Here is a 23723-nt window from a genome sequence, read left to right on the forward strand (position 1 = left end):
CAGCTTTTCGTCGAACGAGCTTCGGCATGACGGGAACGGTCAATTGTTAACCTTTTGTAATTGGAAAGAAACATATAAGTATTGAAAGGAAAAGCGGCGTAAAGGACCATTCGAATATTTAGCTTGAGCAAACTTAAAATCTCATGAGTAAAAACTATAATACTGCGTAGTGATCAAATACGAGACAATACCAGTAACAAACACCTAACAAGAATGACTGGAAAGAAGACAGAAAGGAAAGTTATAGGGTTTGTGGTCTTCATTTATTGCAGATACTGGTACCATTAAACAAGTTATTCCTATAATCATAGCTATGCAAATTTCCATGTCTCAGTTCTGCCATGGAAATATACTCCTGGCAGCACAAAAATGGGTACTCGTAAAAATATTTGTTCCACACGCGTGTATCATAGTGACCTAAACGAACATGCACACATATATGAGCCACTCCATAAGATTTAGGGTCTCAAAACGTTTTCTGAGTACTTTTAAATGTTTTGCTCACATAATAAAGGAATAGTTTAGAATTTTGTTTGGTTTCATGAAAATACCACATTATTTTACTACGCTAAATCGTTTCGAAGTAATCCACTCCTAGATGTTCATTGTATCAGTATAACGTAGTGGAACGTATTGGTTGTGCTTTGTATGTATGTATGTATGTATGTATGTATGTATGTGCTGTTTCACGAGATCACAGCACAATTGTGGCTACATGGCATCAGCGAAAGGTAAAGTTAGAACAATGCAAATAATGACGAATTATAACGTTTTAAGAGCAAGCAAGATCTTTATAATGCTCACGTAACTAATGATCTATAAATACGTAGAATTTATCATTCGTAACAAAAGAAAACAATAATTTCCATCGTCTGCAACAAAAAGTAATCTTGTATATCTGATAACAGAAATAGATTTCTTAAAGCAATTGGGATGTACGATATCACCTTTAAAATTCTACCGTAATACCGGTAAGATTTTCTTACATACCAAATTTGTTTGTGATAATACTTGTAGTACTGCATAAGCTCGTCTTTTTCGTTTTCCTGAAGAATGTCTGACACATGATTTAAATCTATTACTTGTCGTTACATTATTTTACTATTCTAAAGAAAATGTATTTCCTTTTGCAACTGTATCCAATAACACACGGAATAGTTATTTATTGGATCAGCGATAACATCTCTGTACTTATATACATCAGAGGATATATCTGTATATATTTCATCTTCACTAATATCGATATATGTGGAAAAGCAAACAGGATTAAAGTGTGTTGGTATTTCCATAATCTCATTTGCATCTTTATGCTCACTTTCTGTTTCCTCAAGATAACCAGTTACTTTGCTAAGATCCTACAAGCTAAACGTTTTAAGTATCAGGTGATGTCTAAGAATTGCTTTTGGTGTGCCAAATTGTAATAGGCGATGGTTATTTTTAATGCTTATATCATTGACTGGTAAATTTAGATACCTGTCAATCAACTCTTTTATATTTTTATATCATGGTTCTGTAAGTACTTTTTAAACATATTTATCGTATTTTTTAAGATCAATCTTTTTACTTCTATCGTATGTCACTTTATCGAAACGTGTCGATTGAAAATTTAGGATATATATAAGTTATTTCATCTAACGCAGTATAAAATATAAAAAAAAATTCTGCGTCAGAATTCAATTCTACTTTTCATTCTCTATGTGATACCACTTTAAGTACAGCAACAACATGCGATTCATCATATTCTTTCGAGTTTTCTTTTGTCAGCGAGTCAAAGGGGCAAAAGATAAGATGATATTAACAGGTCAGCATCAGAACGAACATCTGTTATTTCCAATAAGGTATTATTATCAAGATAATCCATACCTAGTTCACGGAATATACGGCATTTAGCAAATGTGTATCTAAGTTTGCGATTTTTGACAACTTAATTTTTTCTGGTTTCAGCTTGTTTGTCAAGTTCATCATGATTTTGTTTTATTCGTTCTTGTTCTGGCTTTTTGCCGCCATACGATCTTGTTTTAATAAGATTAGATTTGTTGATTAACAATGAATTTTCTTTGTTAAGCTCGATCAGAGTATCTGACAATCGTTGTTCCTCACAACCACTGGGTGGGCAGTATTTACTTGTTATGTCAAAGTCTCTGATAGCGTCGTGTAGATGGGGACCTTTCATTCCTGCAAGTCTAATAAAGTCGTCAACGTTCTCATTTAAATCTGGTGAATCTAATGTTAAGTTTATCATCTGAGCAATTTTATTTGTTGCATTTGCCTCATTGGCAATTTCTGGGTCTAGCTGATCAACACCAGCTATTACGATCTTCGTTTTAGGATTAAATATAAAGTTTTAAAATTCCTTACCATCTTTGATCGATGGTGAATGTGTTGACATTTTGACATCTGAAACTTCATGATTTACATAAAGTCGTTAACGGTATAGTTGTAATTATAGGTTATTGGGTGACTAATAAGCACATTTAGAGAATTATTGAAAAGAGAACATGCCAGCTGCAAAAAGATAATTTTATTTATGAATGGCTGTCTTTTTCTAGTCTTATTCGTTTAAACCGCTTGGTTTCAATGTTGTAAGGCTGCGTATCCAGTAAGATTCGTTTTCTTTCATGGTTTCGGAACTCCAGTTGGGGTTGTGAGCTATTGCAATAAGTGTTAGAAAAAGACAACCTTGTACAAATAAAATTATCTTTTGCAGGTGACATACAACAACTGTTATTGGCCCTGTCACAAGGCCCAACTGAACAACTGGACCAAAGGAATAAGAACTATTTTATAAATTGGAGGCAAAAGAATAGAAAAAATGTAAATAAGTTTATGAATCGTATTACCATCGTGACGAAAACACAAATATCCGTCTTCGCAAGATTCAGAAGTTTAAATCCTCAAAAGCAAAACATTAAATATAATACAAATTTAAATAGATTGACATTCCATTGAAATTGAAAAGGAGATGGGTATATTTTTATAAAGCACACAGGTGATGATGTAAGAAACTAGATAAAGTTCATATTATATCTGGTGGACCTTTTGGTTATTCTGATTAAGATCAACATGTTTTCACTGATCAAACACAAGATAATTGGAACTAGTACAAAACTGTCAAAAATAAAAAATGATAAAAGTCATTATAAAAAGAGAAAGTAAGACACAATATAAATATTGAAGCTTTCAAAGATGATAACTGTAGCTCGTGAATTCGAAATGATGACATGGGTTAGGGTTTATTACATTCATGTTATTGACAACTCGTCAACCATCGTATTGTATCCAAAAATGTGTTCTATATATCGCCGAAAGGCCGTTGCAACTGTTCATAATTCAAGAGTCTCAAGAAATACCAGCATCTAAAGTACTTTTCATGTCTGGACTTAAGTATCATCAGAGCCGACATAAAGTCCCATTAAAGTACCCATTAGAACACCCAATCTTTAAATGCTGGTTGTTAACAACTCATTTATTATTCTGAACATGACATGAATTAGACAGGTAGCGGTTTGTATTTGATTTTTCTCTACTTATCAGTTCGAAAGTCTCAAACCTCTACTTAATCTGTGTCTTTTTTGTTATCAAAGTAGTTTCTTCTATCTTGAAGTATTTAAATTGGTTGGAAGTGTTTACTCTTCGTGTCTGTCTCTTCCTGGTAGAAGACTTTAGTCTACTTGATAGATAAGATTATTTTATTTCTTCATTATGTTAGGGTTACAATTAATCAGGAGCCTTCCAATTAAAGGATATTCAGAAAACTTTAGTAAACTCAGTCTAGCAAACTGTTTCCATATGCATTCGTAATTTGACAACTAGAACAAATATGACTCTAAATAAAATGTTGCAATTTTGAAACTTGTCTGCCAGATGATATTGACTAAAACATGGACAGCATATACACAATGCACATTTAGTATTTTATCGAAAGTTAAAATAATTATGTGTCAAAGACATAAGGACATACATTTCTTTGATTTTATTGTTATTTACGAGTTACGATATTATGTTGGTCTATATCCAGGTTTAGAAGAAATACTTAATAAAAAAGGAAATTACTCCCATGTATATAAACTAAGTTGCAGAGCTTATAGAGCCGTTTAAAACCGGTAAACACAAATATATAGTTGAAAATTCAAAATTTTGTGCACCGAAAATGTAGTGATGTATATTAATTGCCATACCAATACTTGAACATACATTGAATTATTGATCCACGTAGCAATACTCTTTGGATTACTTGCTTTAAGGTAGCATACAATCTTTGTTTTACTTTCATAGATTGCTATCATAGAACATTGCCTTAGGCTTTGTAAATCAAACGTTGAAAATAAGCTCGATAGATACAGAAAGAGGGTAAGAGGGATTTAATTTGAAATGGATATAGAAGACTTTATTAGCATTTAGCACCTAACTTAATGTATGAAGTGTATAAGGACAGTTTATCTTGAAGTCACCTGGACCTATAGCTCCACATAAGAGACGTGATTCTTATGTATAAGAAAGAAGATAGATGGGTTATCCATTCTTGAAATTCTCTATTACATTAGTATTTACATGCTACTAAAACAATTGTATTGGTATCACATATCAATTGTACTTACGCCTTTCTCTTAGTTATTTTTTTATGCGCAGTAAATTCTTATAACACAGGTTATACTGCATAATGTCAAAAGTTGTTGACATATGTAAATTTTGTAATTGGAATTATTTGTGTCCTTCGAATACCTAACGGAGTATTTGTATTTAAGAATTTTTGTAACTGTTTGACAGTTAAACACTGTAAATCCTCTATGCTATAATCAATATGATTCCAACGTTTTGACATTTTAATTGTAAATCTCCCAGCTGTGAGCGCCTCGTTTTGGAATTACGAGATTTTGCAAGATAACCCAAGAGCGTTATTTAAAGGTATTGTGAAACTGGTCCATTAACTTAAAGATATTTGGAATTAAAACGGCGACTTTTTCTATACTGTTGACACATCATTACATATTTTTTTTATCATTCAGAATGCATTTGCAACGTATTCGGATCTAATGGAATTAATAAAACTGTGTAGCAAAATAGGAATTCATACCAGACTGTAAGCAATTTTTAATTCTTTCACTTTCCATTTTAGAGAAATACATTAAGATTTTGAATTTTATAAAATGTTTTGGTTTTGATTCTTCTTTATTGCTTAGTTAAACCCCATGTAGTCGTAAAACTAGAAATTTAATGATGTATTTCATAGGTCTGACACATTTCTGTTAGAAACAAAATTCCGTCAGTCAAATGCTGGATAAAATATCTTGGTCCACTTTATAACAAAATTACATCATATTATATTTATTATAATATTTGGATAATAAAATTAATTATCTTACAATAAAATAAAATATCTCAGCTCAACAAACAAAAGTCGCACCCACACCCCAAATTAAATGATCAGTACATTATAGATAAATTTGTTTATTGATGCCTTGGTTGTAATCTAAAAATTGAATGTGAAGTAGGATGACTACTCTTGCATGATAGCCAACATCCGGTGAAAAACTATGGCGACATTGGGGAGCTTATTGACAAAAATAGGAAGTGTTGACACAGAAGTCTACAATATATTAGCTGTACTATTGATATTATTTGCTGAGAATGCTTTGAGTGGGATGCAAGGCAAGACACTTTTAGAAGTGTTAGTAATCCTAAACACACTCAACAAACTAGAATCTATTTACTGGTCTCGAGAAATTTTCAAAACGTCTAACAGAAAACAATGGTTCTCAAGAAAATCTTACGATGATTGGCAGTCTTGCAAAGGAATATATGTACATAACACATTATATAAGTAAATAATCCAAGAAATTATATTTTTTAATCAGCAATATTTCTTCCAAGAGTAATATTTGGCCCAAATTTCATTCACAGTATTCCATTTCGCCACTATGTGACAAGTGTTAAACGTGTAATTAAAGAATTATAATCATATCTGTGATATTCCATAAGAATTTGTGACAAATACAACTGTTTTGTAACCCCCAAAATATTAATATATTTTACATTATTTTCGTCATAAAAATAAAAACATGTTGCTAATATCATTAAATTAAATAAGTAATAAGATTACTTCGGAATTTAGTATATTACTTAGAAACGGAAGCTACCGATTTATCGATGTAGTAAAAAGTACCGTGTTGCCTACCGACGAACAAAATATCGAAATAAACCGTTAATACCGCACACCTCTAATAACTCTAATACATCACAGTTCAGTAGTAATGGAAGTTTTGCATATCGAACTGCTTCGAGTCACTGAAAGATAATAGACGTTTAGTGAAGAGAAATGAACCTTCTATAAGCCATCTTTTCTGCAGGAAGTGAAACCCAACTTAGCCTATATAATTCACTCCTTTACACATATCTATGTTGCATTTACCTTACCTGCATAACCGCCAGGAGCACTAAGGTGTGGGTCATGATTCAGCGTTGCCCAGTAATATTCGTCAGGGCTGTATATTTCCTTGCACCATTCCAATAAAGCTCTTGCTCTTTCATCATAAATAATAAACCGAACAAAGTTCCTGCTAAAGATGCCATATGCGCTGCCTTTTACAATTGTTATATTATGTGGGGGATCAGATTTTGGTATATCTGTCATGTAAATGGTTGCTTTCCCACCGTCCTTTGACACGTAATTATGAACGTATTTAAATCGTTCTGGAAGCATGCGATTACCTGTTATCCCCTCGATGTCATTTGAACCGTTATATATTTGCAAAATTTTCACAATTTCGTGGTTTGTTTTGATAGGATACTGTTGGCTTGGAAGATTTATAAAATATTTCCATTCCCCATTCTTCTGCAATAAGTCGGCCATGCAGTTTATATCTGCCTGTAGCCTCGTGAACCCAGCATAAACAAGAGTCTCCTTTTTGGAAACCACAAAAACATTCTCAAAGCATCTGGTAATGGCATTTACGGCACTGTGAACCTCCACTGACGAGGAAAAGTCGACGTGAATACAATAGATATTTTGAGGTCTGTAAATTGCCCTCAGGAGCCTCTCCATTTGCTCCACCTCTTGGTACAAAAGAATGCTGTAGGCAATGGGAAACTGCTTTTCCTCCTCTGTCACGATGAAGTCCAGAAAACCTCTCTCCTTCTTGTATGCTTTACAATCGGATGTCAAATTTAAATATTCAGCATCAAGAATAGTATTTTTGGTTTGTTTCGTCATCCACGTGGTGGCATTAGTAATTTCCTCTTTCTGTCCCTCTATTATACGTTTGCAATCGACTGCTGTTACAAGTCTTCTAAGTTTCCTGGTTAGCACTTTTTCCGTCTGTGTTTCATTCGGTGTTTGGGTTCTATTAAATGAAACTTCAAAGGAGGCATTTCGAATGAAAGACAATTTCTCACAGTCACCACCACAACCTAAATAATGGTTGACAATCCAGACAAAGCAAAACACACTGAACATTATGACAACTTCAGCTTTTCGTCGAACGAGCTTCGGCATGACGGGAACGGTCAATTGTTAACCTTTTGTAATTGGAAAGAAACATATAAGTATTGAAAGGAAAAGCGGCGTAAAGGACCATTCGAATATTTAGCTTGAGCAAACTTAAAATCTCATGAGTAAAAACTATAATACTGCGTAGTGATCAAATACGAGACAATACCAGTAACAAACACCTAACAAGAATGACTGGAAAGAAGACAGAAAGGAAAGTTATAGGGTTTGTGGTCTTCATTTATTGCAGATACTGGTACCATTAAACAAGTTATTCCTATAATCATAGCTATGCAAATTTCCATGTCTCAGTTCTGCCATGGAAATATACTCCTGGCAGCACAAAAATGGGTACTCGTAAAAATATTTGTTCCACACGCGTGTATCATAGTGACCTAAACGAACATGCACACATATATGAGCCACTCCATAAGATTTAGGGTCTCAAAACGTTTTCTGAGTACTTTTAAATGTTTTGCTCACATAATAAAGGAATAGTTTAGAATTTTGTTTGGTTTCATGAAAATACCACATTATTTTACTACGCTAAATCGTTTCGAAGTAATCCACTCCTAGATGTTCATTGTATCAGTATAACGTAGTGGAACGTATTGGTTGTGCTTTGTATGTATGTATGTATGTATGTATGTATGTATGTGCTGTTTCACGAGATCACAGCACAATTGTGGCTACATGGCATCAGCGAAAGGTAAAGTTAGAACAATGCAAATAATGACGAATTATAACGTTTTAAGAGCAAGCAAGATCTTTATAATGCTCACGTAACTAATGATCTATAAATACGTAGAATTTATCATTCGTAACAAAAGAAAACAATAATTTCCATCGTCTGCAACAAAAAGTAATCTTGTATATCTGATAACAGAAATAGATTTCTTAAAGCAATTGGGATGTACGATATCACCTTTAAAATTCTACCGTAATACCGGTAAGATTTTCTTACATACCAAATTTGTTTGTGATAATACTTGTAGTACTGCATAAGCTCGTCTTTTTCGTTTTCCTGAAGAATGTCTGACACATGATTTAAATCTATTACTTGTCGTTACATTATTTTACTATTCTAAAGAAAATGTATTTCCTTTTGCAACTGTATCCAATAACACACGGAATAGTTATTTATTGGATCAGCGATAACATCTCTGTACTTATATACATCAGAGGATATATCTGTATATATTTCATCTTCACTAATATCGATATATGTGGAAAAGCAAACAGGATTAAAGTGTGTTGGTATTTCCATAATCTCATTTGCATCTTTATGCTCACTTTCTGTTTCCTCAAGATAACCAGTTACTTTGCTAAGATCCTACAAGCTAAACGTTTTAAGTATCAGGTGATGTCTAAGAATTGCTTTTGGTGTGCCAAATTGTAATAGGCGATGGTTATTTTTAATGCTTATATCATTGACTGGTAAATTTAGATACCTGTCAATCAACTCTTTTATATTTTTATATCATGGTTCTGTAAGTACTTTTTAAACATATTTATCGTATTTTTTAAGATCAATCTTTTTACTTCTATCGTATGTCACTTTATCGAAACGTGTCGATTGAAAATTTAGGATATATATAAGTTATTTCATCTAACGCAGTATAAAATATAAAAAAAAATTCTGCGTCAGAATTCAATTCTACTTTTCATTCTCTATGTGATACCACTTTAAGTACAGCAACAACATGCGATTCATCATATTCTTTCGAGTTTTCTTTTGTCAGCGAGTCAAAGGGGCAAAAGATAAGATGATATTAACAGGTCAGCATCAGAACGAACATCTGTTATTTCCAATAAGGTATTATTATCAAGATAATCCATACCTAGTTCACGGAATATACGGCATTTAGCAAATGTGTATCTAAGTTTGCGATTTTTGACAACTTAATTTTTTCTGGTTTCAGCTTGTTTGTCAAGTTCATCATGATTTTGTTTTATTCGTTCTTGTTCTGGCTTTTTGCCGCCATACGATCTTGTTTTAATAAGATTAGATTTGTTGATTAACAATGAATTTTCTTTGTTAAGCTCGATCAGAGTATCTGACAATCGTTGTTCCTCACAACCACTGGGTGGGCAGTATTTACTTGTTATGTCAAAGTCTCTGATAGCGTCGTGTAGATGGGGACCTTTCATTCCTGCAAGTCTAATAAAGTCGTCAACGTTCTCATTTAAATCTGGTGAATCTAATGTTAAGTTTATCATCTGAGCAATTTTATTTGTTGCATTTGCCTCATTGGCAATTTCTGGGTCTAGCTGATCAACACCAGCTATTACGATCTTCGTTTTAGGATTAAATATAAAGTTTTAAAATTCCTTACCATCTTTGATCGATGGTGAATGTGTTGACATTTTGACATCTGAAACTTCATGATTTACATAAAGTCGTTAACGGTATAGTTGTAATTATAGGTTATTGGGTGACTAATAAGCACATTTAGAGAATTATTGAAAAGAGAACATGCCAGCTGCAAAAAGATAATTTTATTTATGAATGGCTGTCTTTTTCTAGTCTTATTCGTTTAAACCGCTTGGTTTCAATGTTGTAAGGCTGCGTATCCAGTAAGATTCGTTTTCTTTCATGGTTTCGGAACTCCAGTTGGGGTTGTGAGCTATTGCAATAAGTGTTAGAAAAAGACAACCTTGTACAAATAAAATTATCTTTTGCAGGTGACATACAACAACTGTTATTGGCCCTGTCACAAGGCCCAACTGAACAACTGGACCAAAGGAATAAGAACTATTTTATAAATTGGAGGCAAAAGAATAGAAAAAATGTAAATAAGTTTATGAATCGTATTACCATCGTGACGAAAACACAAATATCCGTCTTCGCAAGATTCAGAAGTTTAAATCCTCAAAAGCAAAACATTAAATATAATACAAATTTAAATAGATTGACATTCCATTGAAATTGAAAAGGAGATGGGTATATTTTTATAAAGCACACAGGTGATGATGTAAGAAACTAGATAAAGTTCATATTATATCTGGTGGACCTTTTGGTTATTCTGATTAAGATCAACATGTTTTCACTGATCAAACACAAGATAATTGGAACTAGTACAAAACTGTCAAAAATAAAAAATGATAAAAGTCATTATAAAAAGAGAAAGTAAGACACAATATAAATATTGAAGCTTTCAAAGATGATAACTGTAGCTCGTGAATTCGAAATGATGACATGGGTTAGGGTTTATTACATTCATGTTATTGACAACTCGTCAACCATCGTATTGTATCCAAAAATGTGTTCTATATATCGCCGAAAGGCCGTTGCAACTGTTCATAATTCAAGAGTCTCAAGAAATACCAGCATCTAAAGTACTTTTCATGTCTGGACTTAAGTATCATCAGAGCCGACATAAAGTCCCATTAAAGTACCCATTAGAACACCCAATCTTTAAATGCTGGTTGTTAACAACTCATTTATTATTCTGAACATGACATGAATTAGACAGGTAGCGGTTTGTATTTGATTTTTCTCTACTTATCAGTTCGAAAGTCTCAAACCTCTACTTAATCTGTGTCTTTTTTGTTATCAAAGTAGTTTCTTCTATCTTGAAGTATTTAAATTGGTTGGAAGTGTTTACTCTTCGTGTCTGTCTCTTCCTGGTAGAAGACTTTAGTCTACTTGATAGATAAGATTATTTTATTTCTTCATTATGTTAGGGTTACAATTAATCAGGAGCCTTCCAATTAAAGGATATTCAGAAAACTTTAGTAAACTCAGTCTAGCAAACTGTTTCCATATGCATTCGTAATTTGACAACTAGAACAAATATGACTCTAAATAAAATGTTGCAATTTTGAAACTTGTCTGCCAGATGATATTGACTAAAACATGGACAGCATATACACAATGCACATTTAGTATTTTATCGAAAGTTAAAATAATTATGTGTCAAAGACATAAGGACATACATTTCTTTGATTTTATTGTTATTTACGAGTTACGATATTATGTTGGTCTATATCCAGGTTTAGAAGAAATACTTAATAAAAAAGGAAATTACTCCCATGTATATAAACTAAGTTGCAGAGCTTATAGAGCCGTTTAAAACCGGTAAACACAAATATATAGTTGAAAATTCAAAATTTTGTGCACCGAAAATGTAGTGATGTATATTAATTGCCATACCAATACTTGAACATACATTGAATTATTGATCCACGTAGCAATACTCTTTGGATTACTTGCTTTAAGGTAGCATACAATCTTTGTTTTACTTTCATAGATTGCTATCATAGAACATTGCCTTAGGCTTTGTAAATCAAACGTTGAAAATAAGCTCGATAGATACAGAAAGAGGGTAAGAGGGATTTAATTTGAAATGGATATAGAAGACTTTATTAGCATTTAGCACCTAACTTAATGTATGAAGTGTATAAGGACAGTTTATCTTGAAGTCACCTGGACCTATAGCTCCACATAAGAGACGTGATTCTTATGTATAAGAAAGAAGATAGATGGGTTATCCATTCTTGAAATTCTCTATTACATTAGTATTTACATGCTACTAAAACAATTGTATTGGTATCACATATCAATTGTACTTACGCCTTTCTCTTAGTTATTTTTTTATGCGCAGTAAATTCTTATAACACAGGTTATACTGCATAATGTCAAAAGTTGTTGACATATGTAAATTTTGTAATTGGAATTATTTGTGTCCTTCGAATACCTAACGGAGTATTTGTATTTAAGAATTTTTGTAACTGTTTGACAGTTAAACACTGTAAATCCTCTATGCTATAATCAATATGATTCCAACGTTTTGACATTTTAATTGTAAATCTCCCAGCTGTGAGCGCCTCGTTTTGGAATTACGAGATTTTGCAAGATAACCCAAGAGCGTTATTTAAAGGTATTGTGAAACTGGTCCATTAACTTAAAGATATTTGGAATTAAAACGGCGACTTTTTCTATACTGTTGACACATCATTACATATTTTTTTTATCATTCAGAATGCATTTGCAACGTATTCGGATCTAATGGAATTAATAAAACTGTGTAGCAAAATAGGAATTCATACCAGACTGTAAGCAATTTTTAATTCTTTCACTTTCCATTTTAGAGAAATACATTAAGATTTTGAATTTTATAAAATGTTTTGGTTTTGATTCTTCTTTATTGCTTAGTTAAACCCCATGTAGTCGTAAAACTAGAAATTTAATGATGTATTTCATAGGTCTGACACATTTCTGTTAGAAACAAAATTCCGTCAGTCAAATGCTGGATAAAATATCTTGGTCCACTTTATAACAAAATTACATCATATTATATTTATTATAATATTTGGATAATAAAATTAATTATCTTACAATAAAATAAAATATCTCAGCTCAACAAACAAAAGTCGCACCCACACCCCAAATTAAATGATCAGTACATTATAGATAAATTTGTTTATTGATGCCTTGGTTGTAATCTAAAAATTGAATGTGAAGTAGGATGACTACTCTTGCATGATAGCCAACATCCGGTGAAAAACTATGGCGACATTGGGGAGCTTATTGACAAAAATAGGAAGTGTTGACACAGAAGTCTACAATATATTAGCTGTACTATTGATATTATTTGCTGAGAATGCTTTGAGTGGGATGCAAGGCAAGACACTTTTAGAAGTGTTAGTAATCCTAAACACACTCAACAAACTAGAATCTATTTACTGGTCTCGAGAAATTTTCAAAACGTCTAACAGAAAACAATGGTTCTCAAGAAAATCTTACGATGATTGGCAGTCTTGCAAAGGAATATATGTACATAACACATTATATAAGTAAATAATCCAAGAAATTATATTTTTTAATCAGCAATATTTCTTCCAAGAGTAATATTTGGCCCAAATTTCATTCACAGTATTCCATTTCGCCACTATGTGACAAGTGTTAAACGTGTAATTAAAGAATTATAATCATATCTGTGATATTCCATAAGAATTTGTGACAAATACAACTGTTTTGTAACCCCCAAAATATTAATATATTTTACATTATTTTCGTCATAAAAATAAAAACATGTTGCTAATATCATTAAATTAAATAAGTAATAAGATTACTTCGGAATTTAGTATATTACTTAGAAACGGAAGCTACCGATTTATCGATGTAGTAAAAAGTACCGTGTTGCCTACCGACGAACAAAATATCGAAATAAACCGTTAATACCGCACACCTCTAATAACTCTAATACATCACAGTTCAGTAGTAATGGAAGTTTTGCATATCGAACTGCTTCGAGTCACTGAAAGATAATAGACGTTTAGTGAAGAGAAATGAACCTTCTATAAGCCATCTTTTCTGCAGGAAGTGAAACCCAACTTAGCCTATATAATTCACTCCTTTACACATATCTATGTTGCATTTACCTTACCTGCATAACCGCCAGGAGCACTAAGGTGTGGGTCATGATTCAGCGTTGCCCAGTAATATTCGTCAGGGCTGTATATTTCCTTGCACCATTCCAATAAAGCTCTTGCTCTTTCATCATAAATAATAAACCGAACAAAGTTCCTGCTAAAGATGCCATATGCGCTGCCTTTTACAATTGTTATATTATGTGGGGGATCAGATTTTGGTATATCTGTCATGTAAATGGTTGCTTTCCCACCGTCCTTTGACACGTAATTATGAACGTATTTAAATCGTTCTGGAAGCATGCGATTACCTGTTATCCCCTCGATGTCATTTGAACCGTTATATATTTGCAAAATTTTCACAATTTCGTGGTTTGTTTTGATAGGATACTGTTGGCTTGGAAGATTTATAAAATATTTCCATTCCCCATTCTTCTGCAATAAGTCGGCCATGCAGTTTATATCTGCCTGTAGCCTCGTGAACCCAGCATAAACAACAGTCTCCTTTTTGGAAACCACAAAAACATTCTCAAAGCATCTGGTAATGGCATTTACGGCACTGTGAACCTCCACTGACGAGGAAAAGTCGACGTGAATACAATAGATATTTTGAGGTCTGTAAATTGCCCTCAGGAGCCTCTCCATTTGCTCCACCTCTTGGTACAAAAGAATGCTGTAGGCAATGGGAAACTGCTTTTCCTCCTCTGTCACGATGAAGTCCAGAAAACCTCTCTCCTTCTTGTATGCTTTACAATCGGATGTCAAATTTAAATATTCAGCATCAAGAATAGTATTTTTGGTTTGTTTCGTCATCCACGTGGTGGCATTAGTAATTTCCTCTTTCTGTCCCTCTATTATACGTTTGCAATCGACTGCTGTTACAAGTCTTCTAAGTTTCCTGGTTAGCACTTTTTCCGTCTGTGTTTCATTCGGTGTTTGGGTTCTATTAAATGAAACTTCAAAGGAGGCATTTCGAATGAAAGACAATTTCTCACAGTCACCACCACATCCTAAATAATGGTTGACAATCCAGACAAAGCAAAACACACTGAACATTATGACAACTTCAGCTTTTCGTCGAACGAGCTTCGGCATGACGGGAACGGTCAATTGTTAACCTTTTGTAATTGGAAAGAAACATATAAGTATTGAAAGGAAAAGCGGCGTAAAGGACCATTCGAATATTTAGCTTGAGCAAACTTAAAATCTCATGAGTAAAAACTATAATACTGCGTAGTGATCAAATACGAGACAATACCAGTAACAAACACCTAACAAGAATGACTGGAAAGAAGACAGAAAGGAAAGTTATAGGGTTTGTGGTCTTCATTTATTGCAGATACTGGTACCATTAAACAAGTTATTCCTATAATCATAGCTATGCAAATTTCCATGTCTCAGTTCTGCCATGGAAATATACTCCTGGCAGCACAAAAATGGGTACTCGTAAAAATATTTGTTCCACACGCGTGTATCATAGTGACCTAAACGAACATGCACACATATATGAGCCACTCCATAAGATTTAGGGTCTCAAAACGTTTTCTGAGTACTTTTAAATGTTTTGCTCACATAATAAAGGAATAGTTTAGAATTTTGTTTGGTTTCATGAAAATACCACATTATTTTACTACGCTAAATCGTTTCGAAGTAATCCACTCCTAGATGTTCATTGTATCAGTATAACGTAGTGGAACGTATTGGTTGTGCTTTGTATGTATGTATGTATGTATGCATGTGCTGTTTCACGAGATCACAGCACAATTGTGGCTACATGGCATCAGCGAAAGGTAAAGTTAGAACAATGCAAATAATGACGAATTATAACGTTTTAAGAGCAAGCAAGATCTTTATAATGCTCACGTAACTAATGATCTATAAATACGTAGAATTTATCATTCGTAACAAAAGAAAACAATAATTTCCATCGTCTGCAACAAAAAGTAATCTTGTATATCTGATAACAGAAATAGATTTCTTAAAGCAATTGGGATGTACGATATCACCTTTAAAATTCTACCGTAATACCGGTAAGATTTTCTTACATACCAAATTTGTTTGTGATAATACTTGTAGTACTGCATAAGCTCGTCTTTTTCGTTTTCCTGAAGAATGTCTGACACATGATTTAAATCTATTACTTGTCGTTACATTATTTTACTATTCTAAAGAAAATGTATTTCCTTTTGCAACTGTATCCAATAACACACGGAATAGTTATTTATTGGATCAGCGATAACATCTCTGTACTTATATACATCAGAGGATATATCTGTATATATTTCATCTTCACTAATATCGATATATGTGGAAAAGCAAACAGGATTAAAGTGTGTTGGTATTTCCATAATCTCATTTGCATCTTTATGCTCACTTTCTGTTTCCTCAAGATAACCAGTTACTTTGCTAAGATCCTACAAGCTAAACGTTTTAAGTATCAGGTGATGTCTAAGAATTGCTTTTGGTGTGCCAAATTGTAATAGGCGATGGTTATTTTTAATGCTTATATCATTGACTGGTAAATTTAGATACCTGTCAATCAACTCTTTTATATTTTTATATCATGGTTCTGTAAGTACTTTTTAAACATATTTATCGTATTTTTTAAGATCAATCTTTTTACTTCTATCGTATGTCACTTTATCGAAACGTGTCGATTGAAAATTTAGGATATATATAAGTTATTTCATCTAACGCAGTATAAAATATAAAAAAAAATTCTGCGTCAGAATTCAATTCTACTTTTCATTCTCTATGTGATACCACTTTAAGTACAGCAACAACATGCGATTCATCATATTCTTTCGAGTTTTCTTTTGTCAGCGAGTCAAAGGGGCAAAAGATAAGATGATATTAACAGGTCAGCATCAGAACGAACATCTGTTATTTCCAATAAGGTATTATTATCAAGATAATCCATATCTAGTTCACGGAATATACGGCATTTAGCAAATGTGTATCTAAGTTTGCGATTTTTGACAACTTAATTTTTTCTGGTTTCAGCTTGTTTGTCAAGTTCATCATGATTTTGTTTTATTCGTTCTTGTTCTGGCTTTTTGCCGCCATACGATCTTGTTTTAATAAGATTAGATTTGTTGATTAACAATGAATTTTCTTTGTTAAGCTCGATCAGAGTATCAGACAATCGTTGTTCCTCACAACCACTGGGTGGGCAGTATTTACTTGTTATGTCAAAGTCTCTGATAGCGTCGTGTAGATGGGGACCTTTCATTCCTGCAAGTCTAATAAAGTCGTCAACGTTCTCATTTAAATCTGGTGAATCTAATGTTAAGTTTATCATCTGAGCAATTTTATTTGTTGCATTTGCCTCATTGGCAATTTCTGGGTCTAGCTGATCAACACCAGCTATTACGATCTTCGTTTTAGGATTAAATATAAAGTTTTAAAATTCCTTACCATCTTTGATCGATGGTGAATGTGTTGACATTTTGACATCTGAAACTTCATGATTTACATAAAGTCGTTAACGGTATAGTTGTAATTATAGGTTATTGGGTGACTAATAAGCACATTTAGAGAATTATTGAAAAGAGAACATGCCAGCTGCAAAAAGATAATTTTATTTATGAATGGCTGTCTTTTTCTAGTCTTATTCGTTTAAACCGCTTGGTTTCAATGTTGTAAGGCTGCGTATCCAGTAAGATTCGTTTTCTTTCATGGTTTCGGAACTCCAGTTGGGGTTGTGAGCTATTGCAATAAGTGTTAGAAAAAGACAACCTTGTACAAATAAAATTATCTTTTGCAGGTGACATACAACAACTGTTATTGGCCCTGTCACAAGGCCCAACTGAACAACTGGACCAAAGGAATAAGAACTATTTTATAAATTGGAGGCAAAAGAATAGAAAAAATGTAAATAAGTTTATGAATCGTATTACCATCGTGACGAAAACACAAATATCCGTCTTCGCAAGATTCAGAAGTTTAAATCCTCAAAAGCAAAACATTAAATATAATACAAATTTAAATAGATTGACATTCCATTGAAATTGAAAAGGAGATGGGTATATTTTTATAAAGCACACAGGTGATGATGTAAGAAACTAGATAAAGTTCATATTATATCTGGTGGACCTTTTGGTTATTCTGATTAAGATCAACATGTTTTCACTGATCAAACACAAGATAATTGGAACTAGTACAAAACTGTCAAAAATAAAAAATGATAAAAGTCATTATAAAAAGAGAAAGTAAGACACAATATAAATATTGAAGCTTTCAAAGATGATAACTGTAGCTCGTGAATTCGAAATGATGACATGGGTTAGGGTTTATTACATTCATGTTATTGACAACTCGTCAACCATCGTATTGTATCCAAAAATGTGTTCTATATATCGCCGAAAGGCCGTTGCAACTGTTCATAATTCAAGAGTCTCAAGAAATACCAGTATCTAAAGTACTTTTCATGTCTGGACTTAAGTATCATCAGAGCCGACATAAAGTCCCATTAAAGTACCCATTAGAACACCCAATCTTTAAATGCTGGTTGTTAACAACTCATTTATTATTCTGAACATGACATGAATTAGACAGGTAGCGGTTTGTATTTGATTTTTCTCTACTTATCAGTTCGAAAGTCTCAAACCTCTACTTAATCTGTGTCTTTTTTGTTATCAAAGTAGTTTCTTCTATCTTGAAGTATTTAAATTGGTTGGAAGTGTTTACTCTTCGTGTCTGTCTCTTCCTGGTAGAAGACTTTAGTCTACTTGATAGATAAGATTATTTTATTTCTTCATTATGTTAGGGTTACAATTAATCAGGAGCCTTCCAATTAAAGGATATTCAGAAAACTTTAGTAAACTCAGTCTAGCAAACTGTTTCCATATGCATTCGTAATTTGACAACTAGAACAAATATGACTCTAAATAAAATGTTGCAATTTTGAAACTTGTCTGCCAGATGATATTGACTAAAACATGGACAGCATATACACAATGCACATTTAGTATTTTATCGAAAGTTAAAATAATTATGTGTCAAAGACATAAGGACATACATTTCTTTGATTTTATTGTTATTTACGAGTTACGATATTATGTTGGTCTATATCCAGGTTTAGAAGAAATACTTAATAAAAAAGGAAATTACTCCCATGTATATAAACTAAGTTGCAGAGCTTATAGAGCCGTTTAAAACCGGTAAACACAAATATATAGTTGAAAATTCAAAATTTTGTGCACCGAAAATGTAGTGATGTATATTAATTGCCATACCAATACTTGAACATACATTGAATTATTGATCCACGTAGCAATACTCTTTGGATTACTTGCTTTAAGGTAGCATACAATCTTTGTTTTACTTTCATAGATTGCTATCATAGAACATTGCCTTAGGCTTTGTAAATCAAACGTTGAAAATAAGCTCGATAGATACAGAAAGAGGGTAAGAGGGATTTAATTTGAAATGGATATAGAAGACTTTATTAGCATTTAGCACCTAACTTAATGTATGAAGTGTATAAGGACAGTTTATCCTGAAGTCACCTGGACCTATAGCTCCACATAAGAGACGTGATTCTTATGTATAAGAAAGAAGATAGATGGGTTATCCATTCTTGAAATTCTCTATTACATTAGTATTTACATGCTACTAAAACAATTGTATTGGTATCACATATCAATTGTACTTACGCCTTTCTCTTAGTTATTTTTTTATGCGCTGTAAATTCTTATAACACAGGTTATACTGCATAATGTCAAAAGTTGTTGACATATGTAAATTTTGTAATTGGAATTATTTGTGTCCTTCGAATACCTAACGGAGTATTTGTATTTAAGAATTTTTGTAACTGTTTGACAGTTAAACACTGTAAATCCTCTATGCTATAATCAATATGATTCCAACGTTTTGACATTTTAATTGTAAATCTCCCAGCTGTGAGCGCCTCGTTTTGGAATTACGAGATTTTGCAAGATAACCCAAGAGCGTTATTTAAAGGTATTGTGAAACTGGTCCATTAACTTAAAGATATTTGGAATTAAAACGGCGACTTTTTCTATACTGTTGACACATCATTACATATTTTTTTTATCATTCAGAATGCATTTGCAACGTATTCGGATCTAATGGAATTAATAAAACTGTGTAGCAAAATAGGAATTCATACCAGACTGTAAGCAATTTTTAATTCTTTCACTTTCCATTTTAGAGAAATACATTAAGATTTTGAATTTTATAAAATGTTTTGGTTTTGATTCTTCTTTATTGCTTAGTTAAACCCCATGTAGTCGTAAAACTAGAAATTTAATGATGTATTTCATAGGTCTGACACATTTCTGTTAGAAACAAAATTCCGTCAGTCAAATGCTGGATAAAATATCTTGGTCCACTTTATAACAAAATTACATCATATTATATTTATTATAATATTTGGATAATAAAATTAATTATCTTACAATAAAATAAAATATCTCAGCTCAACAAACAAAAGTCGCACCCACACCCCAAATTAAATGATCAGTACATTATAGATAAATTTGTTTATTGATGCCTTGGTTGTAATCTAAAAATTGAATGTGAAGTAGGATGACTACTCTTGCATGATAGCCAACATCCGGTGAAAAACTATGGCGACATTGGGGAGCTTATTGACAAAAATAGGAAGTGTTGACACAGAAGCCTACAATATATTAGCTGTACTATTGATATTATTTGCTGAGAATGCTTTGAGTGGGATGCAAGGCAAGACACTTTTAGAAGTGTTAGTAATCCTAAACACACTCAACAAACTAGAATCTATTTACTGGTCTCGAGAAATTTTCAAAACGTCTAACAGAAAACAATGGTTCTCAAGAAAATCTTACGATGATTGGCAGTCTTGCAAAGGAATATATGTACATAACACATTATATAAGTAAATAATCCAAGAAATTATATTTTTTAATCAGCAATATTTCTTCCAAGAGTAATATTTGGCCCAAATTTCATTCACAGTATTCCATTTCGCCACTATGTGACAAGTGTTAAACGTGTAATTAAAGAATTATAATCATATCTGTGATATTCCATAAGAATTTGTGACAAATACAACTGTTTTGTAACCCCCAAAATATTAATATATTTTACATTATTTTCGTCATAAAAATAAAAACATGTTGCTAATATCATTAAATTAAATAAGTAATAAGATTACTTCGGAATTTAGTATATTACTTAGAAACGGAAGCTACCGATTTATCGATGTAGTAAAAAGTACCGTGTTGCCTACCGACGAACAAAATATCGAAATAAACCGTTAATACCGCACACCTCTAATAACTCTAATACATCACAGTTCAGTAGTAATGGAAGTTTTGCATATCGAACTGCTTCGAGTCACTGAAAGATAATAGACGTTTAGTGAAGAGAAATGAACCTTCTATAAGCCATCTTTTCTGCAGGAAGTGAAACCCAACTTAGCCTATATAATTCACTCCTTTACACATATCTATGTTGCATTTACCTTACCTGCATAACCGCCAGGAGCACTAAGGTGTGGGTCATGATTCAGCGTTGCCCAGTAATATTCGTCAGGGCTGTATATTTCCTTGCACCATTCCAATAAAGCTCTTGCTCTTTCATCATAAATAATAAACCGAACAAAGTTCCTGCTAAAGATGCCATATGCGCTGCCTTTTACAATTGTTATATTATGTGGGGGATCAGATTTTGGTATATCTGTCATGTAAATGGTTGCTTTCCCACCGTCCTTTGACACGTAATTATGAACGTATTTAAATCGTTCTGGAAGCATGCGATTACCTGTTATCCCCTCGATGTCATTTGAACCGTTATATATTTGCAAAATTTTCACAATTTCGTGGTTTGTTTTGATAGGATACTGTTGGCTTGGAAGATTTATAAAATATTTCCATTCCCCATTCTTCTGCAATAAGTCGGCCATGCAGTTTATATCTGCCTGTAGCCTCGTGAACCCAGCATAAACAAGAGTCTCCTTTTTGGAAACCACAAAAACATTCTCAAAGCATCTGGTAATGGCATTTACGGCACTGTGAACCTCCACTGACGAGGAAAAGTCGACGTGAATACAATAGATATTTTGAGGTCTGTAAATTGCCCTCAGGAGCCTCTCCATTTGCTCCACCTCTTGGTACAAAAGAATGCTGTAGGCAATGGGAAACTGCTTTTCCTCCTCTGTCACGATGAAGTCCAGAAAACCTCTCTCCTTCTTGTATGCTTTACAATCGGATGTCAAATTTAAATATTCAGCATCAAGAATAGTATTTTTGGTTTGTTTCGTCATCCACGTGGTGGCATTAGTAATTTCCTCTTTCTGTCCCTCTATTATACGTTTGCAATCGACTGCTGTTACAAGTCTTCTAAGTTTCCTGGTTAGCACTTTTTCCGTCTGTGTTTCATTCGGTGTTTGGGTTCTATTAAATGAAACTTCAAAGGAGGCATTTCGAATGAAAGACAATTTCTCACAGTCACCACCACATCCTAAATAATGGTTGACAATCCAGACAAAGCAAAACACACTGAACATTATGACAACTTCAGCTTTTCGTCGAACGAGCTTCGGCATGACGGGAACGGTCAATTGTTAACCTTTTGTAATTGGAAAGAAACATATAAGTATTGAAAGGAAAAGCGGCGTAAAGGACCATTCGAATATTTAGCTTGAGCAAACTTAAAATCTCATGAGTAAAAACTATAATACTGCGTAGTGATCAAATACGAGACAATACCAGTAACAAACACCTAACAAGAATGACTGGAAAGAAGACAGAAAGGAAAGTTATAGGGTTTGTGGTCTTCATTTATTGCAGATACTAGTACCATTAAACAAGTTATTCCTATAATCATAGCTATGCAAATTTCCATGTCTCAGTTCTGCCATGGAAATATACTCCTGGCAGCACAAAAATGGGTACTCGTAAAAATATTTGTTCCACACGCGTGTATCATAGTGACCTAAACGAACATGCACACATATATGAGCCACTCCATAAGATTTAGGGTCTCAAAACGTTTTCTGAGTACTTTTAAATGTTTTGCTCACATAATAAAGGAATAGTTTAGAATTTTGTTTGGTTTCATGAAAATACCACATTATTTTACTACGCTAAATCGTTTCGAAGTAATCCACTCCTAGATGTTCATTGTATCAGTATAACGTAGTGGAACGTATTGGTTGTGCTTTGTATGTATGTATGTATGTATGTATGTATGTGCTGTTTCACGAGATCACAGCACAATTGTGGCTACATGGCATCAGCGAAAGGTAAAGTTAGAACAATGCAAATAATGACGAATTATAACGTTTTAAGAGCAAGCAAGATCTTTATAATGCTCACGTAACTAATGATCTATAAATACGTAGAATTTATCATTCGTAACAAAAGAAAACAATAATTTCCATCGTCTGCAACAAAAAGTAATCTTGTATATCTGATAACAGAAATAGATTTCTTAAAGCAATTGGGATGTACGATATCACCTTTAAAATTCTACCGTAATACCGGTAAGATTTTCTTACATACCAAATTTGTTTGTGATAATACTTGTAGTACTGCATAAGCTCGTCTTTTTCGTTTTCCTGAAGAATGTCTGACACATGATTTAAATCTATTACTTGTCGTTACATTATTTTACTATTCTAAAGAAAATGTATTTCCTTTTGCAACTGTATCCAATAACACACGGAATAGTTATTTATTGGATCAGCGATAACATCTCTGTACTTATATACATCAGAGGATATATCTGTATATATTTCATCTTCACTAATATCGATATATGTGGAAAAGCAAACAGGATTAAAGTGTGTTGGTATTTCCATAATCTCATTTGCATCTTTATGCTCACTTTCTGTTTCCTCAAGATAACCAGTTAC

At 33.0% G+C, this 23723-nt stretch overlaps 3 protein-coding genes across 3 annotated transcripts; all 3 read right to left on the reverse strand.

The window, feature by feature from the left end:
- Positions 1-1924: 1924 nt before the first annotated feature.
- Positions 1925-7453, reverse strand: LOC149769390 (beta-1,3-galactosyl-O-glycosyl-glycoprotein beta-1,6-N-acetylglucosaminyltransferase 3-like). The gene is made up of 2 exons (XM_089949913.1): positions 6410-7453; positions 1925-2317 (listed from the first exon to the last, which is right to left on the reverse strand). The coding sequence occupies exons 1-2, from the start codon at positions 7451-7453 to the stop codon at positions 1925-1927; spliced, it is 1437 nt and encodes a 478-aa protein (XP_089806039.1).
- A 1935-nt stretch (positions 7454-9388) lies between these two features.
- On the reverse strand, positions 9389-14917 carry LOC149769391 (beta-1,3-galactosyl-O-glycosyl-glycoprotein beta-1,6-N-acetylglucosaminyltransferase 3-like). Its single transcript, XM_089949914.1, has 2 exons — positions 13874-14917; positions 9389-9781 (listed from the first exon to the last, which is right to left on the reverse strand). The coding sequence occupies exons 1-2, from the start codon at positions 14915-14917 to the stop codon at positions 9389-9391; spliced, it is 1437 nt and encodes a 478-aa protein (XP_089806040.1).
- Positions 14918-16844: 1927 nt separating this feature from the next.
- On the reverse strand, positions 16845-22373 carry LOC149769392 (beta-1,3-galactosyl-O-glycosyl-glycoprotein beta-1,6-N-acetylglucosaminyltransferase 3-like). The gene is made up of 2 exons (XM_089949915.1): positions 21330-22373; positions 16845-17237 (listed from the first exon to the last, which is right to left on the reverse strand). The coding sequence occupies exons 1-2, from the start codon at positions 22371-22373 to the stop codon at positions 16845-16847; spliced, it is 1437 nt and encodes a 478-aa protein (XP_089806041.1).
- Positions 22374-23723: the final 1350 nt, after the last annotated feature.

This window comes from Sinohyriopsis cumingii, unplaced genomic scaffold (genome assembly GCF_028554795.1).
Source record: "Sinohyriopsis cumingii isolate HCF-2022 unplaced genomic scaffold, ASM2855479v2 utg003954l, whole genome shotgun sequence".
Classification (NCBI taxonomy): domain Eukaryota; kingdom Metazoa; phylum Mollusca; class Bivalvia; order Unionida; family Unionidae; genus Sinohyriopsis; species Sinohyriopsis cumingii.

What these genes read in the sequence shown, in the direction of transcription:
- LOC149769391 (XM_089949914.1), bottom strand. Translation starts at nt 14,917, where the DNA reads ATGTTCAGTGTGTTTTGCTTTGTCTGGATTGTCAACCATTATTTAGGA. An exon ending in CTGGCGGTTATGCAGGTAAG is followed by an intron (nt 9,782 to 13,873) that starts GTAAATGCAACA and finishes CCTAAAACGAAG; the next exon opens with ATCGTAATAGCTGGTGTTGA.
- LOC149769390 (XM_089949913.1), bottom strand. Translation starts at nt 7,453, where the DNA reads ATGTTCAGTGTGTTTTGCTTTGTCTGGATTGTCAACCATTATTTAGGT. An exon ending in CTGGCGGTTATGCAGGTAAG is followed by an intron (nt 2,318 to 6,409) that starts GTAAATGCAACA and finishes CCTAAAACGAAG; the next exon opens with ATCGTAATAGCTGGTGTTGA.
- LOC149769392 (XM_089949915.1), bottom strand. Translation starts at nt 22,373, where the DNA reads ATGTTCAGTGTGTTTTGCTTTGTCTGGATTGTCAACCATTATTTAGGA. An exon ending in CTGGCGGTTATGCAGGTAAG is followed by an intron (nt 17,238 to 21,329) that starts GTAAATGCAACA and finishes CCTAAAACGAAG; the next exon opens with ATCGTAATAGCTGGTGTTGA.